Source organism: Typopeltis vanoorti, chromosome 2, assembly GCF_054136105.1.
Source record: "Typopeltis vanoorti isolate ZY-2024b chromosome 2, IOZ_Tvanoo_1.0, whole genome shotgun sequence".
Lineage (NCBI taxonomy): Eukaryota > Metazoa > Arthropoda > Arachnida > Uropygi > Thelyphonidae > Typopeltis > Typopeltis vanoorti.
In genome coordinates this window covers 131056811-131068696 of record NC_143550.1, presented here as the reverse complement: position 1 = coordinate 131068696, position 11886 = coordinate 131056811, and the positions used below count along the sequence as shown (strand labels likewise).

Genomic DNA, 11886 nt, shown 5'->3' with positions numbered 1-11886 from the left:
ATTCTGAAAGTAAAGTTCGTTCCATGGAGTATCAATAAATTTTCTAGTGTAATGCTATTTGTTCTTTATTTAATACATTTTTAAAGTCAGTTGAGGCCTGTTAATTCTATACTTCAGTAATTAAGATTTTTTAATTATGAAATTTAAATATATGAAACAAAAATGTATATATTTTGTATATTCTTGTATGTATCTAGATAACACTTGACTCAAATCAGAATGTTCAGTCCTGCAAGGTGGAATATTAACATTGCAAGCTTAATAATTGCAGAGATTATCTATCTTATGCTGCATGAGGTGTTAGTATTATATTCAAAATATCTTTGTAACTGAATGAATTTAGATGATGAATGGATATTAAATAACTTACGCTCGCAATAAATATGTATAGCAGTTAAAGTTTTTATTTAAGATCCGATGACAGTTTGTTCTGCTTACAAATGAACGCTAACATCCCATTCTAGCATCTTCTCGAATTCCTGGAAAAAAAAAATAATAATAAGGCAAAACGCTAACGAAATAAAGTCTATATGTATATATATATATATATATATATATATATATACATATATATATATATACACACACACACACAGACACACTGTTCGGAATGAAGTCAACCGACACCATAGTGTGAAGAACAAACAGTCATGGCACCCGTCGTAATAAGACATAGATCCTAGTTTCGTTGCGATGACAGCAGCAATCCTACGGAGCATAATTTCCACAAGCGTGCAACACCGATCAATGGGAATTTTTGACTATTCTTCCTGTAGGCATAGTAATGAGGTTCTGGACTGCTGTGGAGCGAACGTCCCTTGAGCTTACCCAAAACTCTAGTTCATCCTACAGATTTTCAATAGGGTTCAGGAGTCTGTGGAGGCTAGTCAAGTGTGGTGATGTGCATGTCCACAAACCATGCAGCCTTATGACAAGGTGCATTGTCTTGTTGAAAGAGACAATGGTCATTTCCATAAAAACGCCACAAAGTAGGAAGCATCGCATTGTCCAGAATGTTCGGATACCTCTCGAGTTCAATATTCGTAGCATCACAAAGGTCCGAGGCCAAACCAGGTTAAACAGGACCATACCATCACACCGCCATCTCCGTATTTCATAACTAAAAAACACACGTACTAACCACGGTAATGACAATTCGTAAATATTTCATCCCAAGTATCTTGGGACATCATCAGTACAGTACTTCAAACAATACTAGCAATAACATACAGTTAGGGCGCATGATTACAATGGAATCTCAATATGCGTGCAGTAACGTGTTATAGAAGTAAATTAAATATAACTGGGAAAAAAAAAATATATATATATATATAAATTATTTTACACAATTTTGTATGACAATTTCCCATACTTTAGGAATAGTGAGAACGTCGTTGCGGTTTAAATTTGGTCTGTGTAGTAAGGCTTCAGCACTTTCTTTATATAAAAGTTCATATTTATATAAAGATCTGAGTAGAAGTTTCGACCTCTCCCATGGATCCTACGGTTTGAATATTTAACTCCGTGCTGGGAGAGACCAGATTTCTGCTGTTTGAAAAGACGAATGTGGTCTTGATGTTCCGAGATGCGTTTCTGAACAGACCTACCTGTCTGACCAAAGTAAGACAATTTGCAGGAGCATAGGATCTCATAAATGCCAGGTAACATCAGATGTGAGAGTTTGTCCTTAGGAGAAGGTAACAAGCTATAGATTTGGTTGATAGGTTTGAGTAGTGTCAAAATTGTATTTCTTCATAATTTTCGAAAGACGTTCGGAGAGACCTTTGACGTAAGGTATGGGAATCCTATGGACTTCTTTTCTGGGTTGGTGTGTGGGACGGTGACTGATGATTTTTTGAGCTGTTTTAAGAATATATCCATTTAGTATGGCTATATTTTTGATTATTTCTAGTTCTTGGTTAAGATAATATTCAGAGGAGCAGAATTTGTGTGCTCTGCAAACTAGTTATTTAATGATGCCAAATTTCTGAGATGGATGATGAGTGGAAGAATTGTGAATGTAGCGACCTGAAAATGTAGGCTTGTAATAGACAGACGTGGCGATAGACCCGTCTTCTTTTCTTTGAATGTGTAAATCCAGAAAGGAGATACCCTGTGGAGATTCTTTTTCTAGCGTAAAGTTGATGCGAGGGTGAAGAAGGTTTATTTTGTCTAGAAACAGATGTAATTCATGTTCGGGATGATCCCAGACTGCAAAGACGTTGTCGATATATCGTAACCAAATTTTTGGTTTGGGTTCAAAAGTGGAAATCTTTTCTTCCAGGTGTTCTAGAAACAGGTTTGCTAAGTTTGGTGATAAAGGAGGCCCAACTGTTGTTCCTTCTTCTTGCTTGTAAATTTTACCTTTCCAAGTGAAGTAACCGGATGCAATAACAAATTTGAATAATTCAACTATATCAGGCGGACATTTTTGGTTTGGGTTCAAAAGTGGAAATCTTTTCTTCCAGGTGTTCTAGAAACAGGTTTGCTAAGTTTGGTGATAAAGGAGGCCCAATTGTTGTTCCTTCTTCTTGCTTGTAAATTTTACCTTTCCAAGTGAAGTAACCGGATGCAATAACAAATTTGAATAATTCAACTATATCAGGCGGACATTTTTGAGTTAATGATTCTACTTCTTTCTCATTGTGGTATCACTAATTACTGACTTGGGATGTCCCAATTTGTAAACAATATGACTGCAACATGCATCTTATCACAAGGCCTCTTTCAAACGTCTTCAGTTCCTCGCATCCATTTCATGTGGACATAGTGCCATTGACTTGGGAGCATCATATTCCTCCAATTTATACCGGCAAGAAACACGGAACTCATTACATGTCGCCAATATTGAAGATCATATTAGACTTCGGAATTTTACAGGTCAGTCATTTTTTCAGGTTCTATGCTCATGTGTCCATGAACGCATCATCAAGAGCTTAAATTGAAGAGAAAAGGAACGTCCAAGCATAACTCATATAATTGTTAAACAAAAAATCGACAAAATCGGAAAAGCTTGTATAAGCTATGGAAGAAGAATGCAATTTAAGGAAAAATATAAATTGGTTCCTCTTTTAATTTCGCAAGAAATTAAGTACAAAAATTAAATTCCAAATTTACCTAATAATTTATATGTGCTCTTCTGTTCCTAATATGTTCATTAATTCGCTTATGCATGGTCTCTACCAACGTAGAAGACATTTTTCTTATTTCTCCATTTTGAAACCATACTTTTATAATAGATTGTATTAAGTTATCTTTTGTATCCACAATTAATTTTCCAAGTATCTTTTTTCACTACTGCAACAAATTTCTTATTGCGTTAATGCCAGGAGAGTTACCTGGCCAGTGAAGCAATTGGATGTTGTGATTTTTGGGGAACCTTTTCACTTTTTTTGAAGTGAATCTTTTTGATTCGTCTTTTTTTTTGAAATCTTTTTGTGTCATGTTGTCTTACTGGATCTGTGGGATCACTCTTTTCTCCAATATTTTTAGGTGTTGGTTACTTTTCATCATATCGTCAACAGCACAAGCAATCCTGGACCATCACGTGTAAAACAATTGCGGAACATCTTTTTAGTTGGGTGTTTAGCAGCTTCTTGAAGGTGGGCAGGAGAAGTCCTCTCGGTCGCTGATTTGCGAACACAGGGTACTCGCTCTCCTTGGACAAAGAATTGAATCTCATCTGAGAATAAGACCTTCCATTTCTCAACAATCCAATCATTGTACACTTTTGTCCACTCTTTTTCTGCATAGCCTTCGTACAGTCGTTTCTTCTTTTTGGTCTGCTGGCAGTCCTCCTTGCTTCCAACAATCTTTGATGGACTGTCATGTCAGAAACATTTATCCCACTAGCTGCCAAGTCTCTTCAGTAAGTGGTTTTCATTTTTCTGCCAGGAGAAAAGGAACCTATCTCCGTAAACCTCCTTAAAATCGCTTTAACAGTACCCAAACCAACACCGCACTAAGTGGCCATTTGTCTTTGAGTCATGGACGTCTACCGAGAAATAGTACATATTTCTGAACGCTTATATCTGATATACAGGGTGTTCGGGATAAATTTGACATATTTATAATTAATTATATTTTTCCGTAAGTTACATGTATTAACACACACTTCTCTTCATTTAAAAGTTTGGACCCTTCTTCATTCATATACAAGATGTCAGAAAGGATGGATAGCTGGAACCCACCTGAATCATGGAAGAGAATAACTTGTATCATGATGATTCGTGCCCGCCATCAAAATAAGGATATTACGACTGCTGCCCAATGCTCCCTGAATACAGTAAAAACAATCAGGCATGAACTAGAGACTTGCAATGGTGACTACGAGGATGTAGCAAGAAGAAAGATCCCTAGCAGACGATCTGATTGCGTTCGTACAGCAGAATTCCTCGCAAATCTGCAGGAACAGGTGTTGAAGAACCCTGGCATTGGAATTCGGGCTTTGTTCGTGGAGTTGCTAACTGTAGTCAAGCCCTGGATAACAAGGGTAGCCAATGGTAGGCCGTATGTATGGCAGCAGGATTCGGCCCCTTGCCACACCTCTGGGAAAAGTCAAAAATGGTTGTCTGAAAATTTCTACGACTTCACCAGTCCAAATGTTTGGCCTCCAAACTCCCCAGACCTTAACCCCATGGATTATTTTGTATGGGGCGCAGTTGAAAAAGACACCAATCGCACTTCCAGTAATACAAAAGCCCAGTTAATGGATAAAATTAAAACAGTTTTTGCGGCCCTTCCCAGGGAGACTGTAGCATCAGCTTGTTCGAGGTTCCGAAGCAGAATTGAAGCTGTGATCGATGCTAATGGTGGTTATTTTGAGTAAATCTTGTTGATAGTATTGTAATTAACTCTGCCTGTAATGTTTTTTTGTCAATTCATTAAGTTTAATAGATACAAAGAAGATTTTCTTTTTCCTTACGAAACTGTCAAATTTATCCCGAACACATTGTATATTAAGAGTAGCGTCGCGTGCGATTTCGGTTGGGTGTTCTCTCGTGGCTTATGCCAGTAGTTCTTAACTTTTTAATAGTTCCCCCCCCCCTCTAAGTATCCTAAAATATTTTTACGGAGACCTAGTTTGTAATAACATAATAATAATTAAACTTTTTATTATTTTTTTAAAGTGGTTTTACTTACTGATTATAATGATTACAAAAAAAAAAAAAAGCAGATAACAAAAATCAACTTTACTTAAATATTACTGCAAAAACTTTAGTAAATTTATTTGTTTTAGGAAATCAAATAATGTTCTTTGTTTGCTCATTTTATAACGGGGAAATTTTAAGAAATAACAAATCAATATTAGAGCACTGAAAGTTTCGAAAAGTAATTGCACTCAAGTAGCACTTAACAACGTTAAGTTCTATGCATTCGTACCAGTATTGTTTAAAACCTCAAAGAATCACTTCTATCACACGTCCAGTAGGCAGATGTCACGACTTGCAGTATTACCAGTAGCGAAAAGTAATTTTCCGCAGCCACCTAGAGGCTCGCGGCCCACCGGTTAACACGTTCATTGCCAATCACGCGATGCGAGTTCTCACCAAACGGCCGATCACGCGTTATCGCGTTGACGTCGCTAACTAAATAAAAAAATTAAAAAAATTTGGCCACCACACGAAATTCCAATTTTCAGCTTGGCAATGAAAGTGTTAAGAATCACTAGCTTATGGAATTCGCGCTATAAAATTCGATGTATAAAATTTTAAGAGTGTACAGCACATCAGTGTTCATTTTAATTTGTCTAATTTATAGGATAACTTAGAAAACTTTATCAATTAACTGTAACCAAATCTGCGCAAAAGTGGGGAACAATGTGTTTGTTTTAAGATACTGTATATTAGAAAACAATAATGAAGGAGAATGCTATATTTGGTTAGGATATTTGAATTACTCAAATCTATAAAATTTGACAGAGGAGGAGGAGGACGAAGCTTACCTCCTTCGACTACAATACTGTTTCCCATTGTAAATATGGGCAAAAAAATTATAAATTTATCGAAAATGTTATAACGTTTTGCCCATATTTACAATGGGAAACAGTATTGTTTCCCATACTTCACACAGGCAAAACAGATGAAACTCAGAAAACAAAAACAGCAAGTCATAACGGTGTTCAATTGGATTGGTTGACACAATAACCAATCACAGCCTCCAGGTACTATATTCTCAGAGCTCACCCTGCCTCGCCTTCTGAGTGGTTTAAAACTACTAGAACGTTAAGAATTTGAGCCGCTGCGCCATCTGTACATGTTGTCAAAGGGCTCAAAAATGTATTGCTGATTTTTTTAAAAGTGGTACGGTTGCAAAGTAGGTCTTTCTAGTGGAAAGAAGTTGGTTCGAATCTAGTCTAGGACAGGACGAACTTTTATAAGGATTTTTTTCAACTGAAGATGAATTAATCACTGTCATATAGCAGAGTGTTCCCCTCCTGAAAAATGAGGTGTTTTCATCTCATACAATGCCACAGTTTTGGTTGCTTCGGCCTTAATTTCATTCATCGAGCTCTTTTTAAGCATATATGAGAAAATCAATCATTTTTTAGACAATCTCCAATTAAATATCGCATTAGAGAAAATATTTACAGAAATCAGAATACGGTCAAATATTTTGAATAAAGAACAAAGATTGGAAGACTACATTCTAGACCCACCTGAATAATCGCTATAGTTGTGTGGCTGATGGTGTGTTCAGATTGATTTGAAATGCCGTAGTTTGATAAAACCTCTTTTCTTTCAGTCTGAAGTGGAACTGCAGATATGGAAATGATATCTTTCTTTGAATGATTCTGGGATCCAGTTCTCTTGCCATTCTTTGTTTGAATCCTTTCATCGCATCTGGCCTGTTTAAAAGATTCGTGTGATTTCATTATTGAAAGTGTTTCAGAATCTTCAGTGAAGGCCATTGAACCTAAAGAGATTTGTAGTAATATGCAGTTAATAATTTGCACAGTATGCTATAATGTTCTGCATAGATATGTTATAGGCTATAGTAATGTCTATAATCTTGTTTAATCAAACAGACCACAGCCATAAATTAAGTTCCATTCGTAGGAATTATTGGAAATCTTCAATTTATATTCAGAACTGGCTCTCCAATTGAAATTAAAAGCTACACACACAGTTAAAAGACTTTTAGAACAGCTCAGCATTATCTGAAACTTGTTTACACTGACAAGTATGAACATTGATAACAATCGTCAGCAGCTGCCGTTTAAATTCATTGATAGTTTGGACCATCTATCCCTTTGGCTGAAGGCAGAGACTCACTGTCCTTCGAAAGCGTTAGTGGATTTATTTAATTTAATATTTAAATTTATTTCATATAATAATAATGATGATAATAATAAATTACATGAAATATTTTTGAAATTGGTCTCTCCTTCAGGCTGAGTAAAAAAAGTCTTCACTTCGTAAACATATCTGTTGGCAGAGTGTCTTTTACACTCTGCCAACAGATGCAAATTTTGAAAGTCGCCTCTGTTTTTATTATTGAGGGCTTGTGTGACTGTTAGAAGTATGACATGCATTTGCTTTTCGGTTGAAAAAGTGTAAAAGAATGTGAAATAGTATAAAAAAATAATACTTTAGTAGAATCCTAATAAAGTAACTAGAACCAAGATAAATACTATTTCTTAGTACAAAACTAAAAGAAATCTAAAAGTCATCCTAAAGGAGAATTGGAATAATTTATTATTTTGATTTAGTTCTTTTTTTCAATCTAAATTGGTGCGATTAACTGGACTTGTGGGATCATTTCTTTGGAGGATCTAGCATTACGGTACAATAGACGTTCCCACAAGGCTAATAACGACACCAATATAGACTGAAACAAATTTTGGTAACAAATTACTCCAATTCTAGTCTCTGAATAATGGAATTTCTTAGTCTTTTTCAAAGCCACTGAGTTAATCTTTGGCGCACCCAAATACGATTTTTTATGCACCCAAATACGATGTTTTTCTCGCAGAAAAACAGGATATTAATCGCGCATTTCAGGGAAAAAAGAAAAGATGGGGTAGTTGTGTGCAATCTCTCTCTTTCCCTCCTCGTTGCCTCTAAAATCATCGATACCCATGAACTCAGCATTTGGTGAGGATTAAGGGTGTACTCTTATCATCTTATAATCTGATACTCCAGAGTTGTCATTTGTCACAGAAATACATCACCTGTATGTAAGAGTAAACAGGGAAAATCTCAGAAGTGAGTGAAATGTTGCAGGCATAAGCCCTCCTGGAGCTACATTTGGCATGGATCTTGTTGGCAGTTCAAGTAGTTTAGCAGGAACCTTAAAGACTGTTATGGAGAAAGCTTCATATGAACAGCAAATTAACATGGGCAAAAGGTCCTTTGAGATAGGAGAAATTCATTCCAAAGCGGAATTGTTTTTATAAAAGTGGCATATGTATGCGATTGGAAGCAAATTACTTGAGTTCCATAATATCAGGATAGATTCTATACTACAGATATTGTTCACCTTTGTTATTGCATAAAAAAGATGTAAGATAAATTTAGATCATAAATAATTATAATAAGGTAGACACAGTAACAGGATTATATAAATTAAATAAATCGAGAATTTCTGAATTAAGACAAAATATGGAGATAGAGTTATTGTAGCTTAGTTGATGTTAATGTATATTTACAATTTAAAAAGTAATAAATCAAATAACTCTTTTTCTTTACCACACAGAGCAGGAGAGACTGCTTAACAATTATTTTTTGAAGATTAGGAGACAATCTCCATGGATTTCAGTAGATAAAAGAAGAGAGACGTAGACGGGAGAAAAAAAAAATGACAGACAACTGTCATCATCTTGTGGTCACTAACCCAAACACTATATACTATTTTCCGAAATACAGTAAGATCTCAGCTCGATATTAATTCCGCGATTCAGCATTTTCTTTCTTGATTTGTGCGATCAAAAACGCAAGTTCCATGGAGAAAAAAAAAACGCTGCCTGTGTCAAAGATTGACTAGTTCGTGAACTGTCTGAGAAAAGGCTCCTCTTGTCGGCGATTAGAATCGAACTCACCACTATCTTCCTTCAGGCAGTCTAGTATTATGGAAGCATCTATTTCCAGAGAGCTACAGCGATTTCACCCTTATAGTGAAATATAGCAGTTACTGACATGTTCTACAATACACAAGTAATACATATTTTTGTATGTTTTTATATTTTATCTCATTTGTTAAGTGTATCAATATTTTTAACTTTGGCAGATACAACAGGTAAATCTCTTTCTTGGATATAAAATTGGATAGACTTATATTTTAATTAAAAATGGCGTCAATAAGTAATTTCAGAAAAAAACATAAAAAAACATGACTGAAATTGTTACAACTAATATGTGGCTGTTCTTAACAACAACAACAACATTCGCACATCCTTGGAAATGATGATAATCAGTGTGTAATAATAAAAGATATTTGGTGTTTTAATATCAAGATAAGAAAATTCGAAGTAATATCGGATAACAGAGACGCTATCTGGCTTGAAGCTTCATCATATTCTTCAGTGAAAGCCATTTTTGTTCTTGAAAGCTGTATCACTAATGTAATGAGCATAGAATCCATCTAGTAATTGCATCTGAGAATTTGTCTATAACGAATATGACCACATTGTCATAAATTGTTTGGAGTGATTATATAGTCTTGATATGTCGAATTTATGGTTAAACGGGATATGCGTGGAATCACAGGACTGGAAAGTATGCCAAGCTTAGGAGATTGCTTGGATCAATGTCTTGGCATGTAAAACTGCAAAGGCTGGATGTTGATAGGGCATGGGAAGTTATAAAGGAATGTTTGGGAGAGGTAATGGCTGACTGGGTAGTCAGAAGAGTAAATTAATTGGGAGTTAAATGTATGAATAACACCATTAAACTGGAGCTGTAAAAAATAGATAATTGTGAAGGGAATTTAAGAAGAAAGATGACCTGCAGATACATGAACACTATAAGGCACAGACCAGAACGGTAACTAGTGTGGTTAGAAAGGCAAAAGCAAATTATGAAAGGAAGTTGTTAACAATCAGGCTAAAGAGAATCCCAAACAGTTTTCATGCCAGTAAAAGAAAGAATGTATGTAGCAGAATGATTTTAAGGAATTTCAATGATATGGAGGTAACTGAATCAATCAAAATAGTAGAATTACTAAGTGAACATTTTGCAAGAGTATATCATCCAGGTGATGATACTGCAGGAATGAGAGAGCCAAAGACTTATACGAGAATTTAGGTAAATGAAATAGAGGTGCATAGCATATTACAGAACCTGAATGTGAATACAGCTGTGGGAGTGGATGGTATACTAGCTCGAGTCTTACGTGAAGGGCAAAAGAATTGTCAGTGCCCTTGACCATATTGTTGAAACTAAGTCTCAACTCTGGGTCAGTCCCAAAGGAATGGAAAGAGGGGGAAATAGTTCCATTGCATAAAGGAGGCTCTAAGACCGCTGTTGCAAATTACCGACCGATCAGCATATCAGGAGGCGTTGTCAAAATATTGGAGAAATTGGTCAAGAGCAAAATACAGGAATGGATAGATGGAAATGGGATAGTGTATAGGGGACAGCATGGTTTTGTGAAGGGTAGATCATGCCTCAGTAACTTGCTCACATTTTCTAATACAGTGAGGGCTGGATTCGATAGGGGTAATGGGTTTACAGTGATACAGCTGGACTTTGCAAAGACCTCTGACACGATACCACATGGAATTCTAATCAGTAAACTGCAGCACATGGGGGGATAGGTATAGTGTTGGTGAGTTGATGGAGAGATATCAGAGAGTAGTTTAATACAGATTATTCAGGAGTAGAGATTCATTAATGATATAGGAAAGGATCTGAGAGAAATTGTTCAGTTATTTGCCGATGATGCAAAGTTGGGTAGAGCAATAGTTAATACACATGATGTCAAATTTTTGCAGGATGATTTGGATAGATTGGCAGACTGGGCTAAGAAGAATAGATGTCAGTTTAATGTGACAAGGTGTAAGGGTATGCATTTTGGGGTGAAAAGATTATCAGCAGTAAAGTAAACCACATTGGTGGAACTGTATGCCAGGAAATTGAAGAAGCCAGACTTGGGGGTGTTAGTGGATAGGGAATTAAACTTTAGGGGAGGAGGGGAACATAGCAAATGCGGCTAAAGCAGCTCATAAGATCACCAGTTTACTGAAGAATACTTTGACGAACAGAGACAAGCAGATTATTGTTCCTCTTTATCGAGCCTTGATAAGACTTCATTTTGACTACTGGGCGCCAGGATTTCTTGGTGATGGGGATGAAGGTAGAGAGGATCCAGAGGCTTGTGACCTAGATGGCAGCTGGTCAATGGAACGAACCTTAACAGAACAGGTTGAAGACTTGTGGGTTACAGAAACTGATTGATTGGCGGGAAAGTGGTGATATGATTGAGACATTCAAATTACTGAGGGATTTTTTTATAAGATTAATTCAGAGGAAATTTTTCGGAACAGGTGGTGGTGGTGGTTGTGGGAGAACTAGAGGCCATCCATGGAAACTGAGCAAGAGTGTAGTTAGCAAGGGTGTTAGAACTAGGTTTTTTACTTGGAGAGTGGTGAATGAGTGGAATAAGCTGCCAAAGTTTGTTGTGGGTGCCATGACTGTAAATGAGTTCAAAGCAAAGTATCATGGACACTGTGCAAATGCTGAATAGTTCTTGACATGATGTTTCGGGCTTCCCTCGCTGAGTCTAAGGACTCCTTGGAGTTTCTCGTAATACTACTACTACTACTACTACTAATATTATTATTATTATTGTACTTTCGAATTATCAGTAATTGTACTTTCGAATCGCTTGATGCATGGAAACAACACGCAGTACAAGCGAGAGGTCTCTCAATATTGCATATTAACA

The 11886-nt window shown here is 36.3% G+C and overlaps 1 protein-coding gene across 1 annotated transcript in view; it reads right to left on the bottom strand.

Moving 5' to 3' along the window:
- Nucleotides 1–382: 382 nt before the first annotated feature.
- Nucleotides 383–11886, bottom strand: part of LOC150109434 (uncharacterized) — a 44846-nt gene continuing 33342 nt past the window's right edge. Inside the window, exons 8-9 of the mRNA XM_090408175.1 lie at nucleotides 6659–6915; nucleotides 383–479 (exon numbers count right to left, since the gene is read on the bottom strand). Of these exons, the coding sequence (XP_090264301.1) occupies nucleotides 435–479; nucleotides 6659–6915 (302 nt within the window). The 3' untranslated portion in view covers nucleotides 383–434. The remainder of the gene's footprint in view (nucleotides 480–6658; nucleotides 6916–11886) is intronic.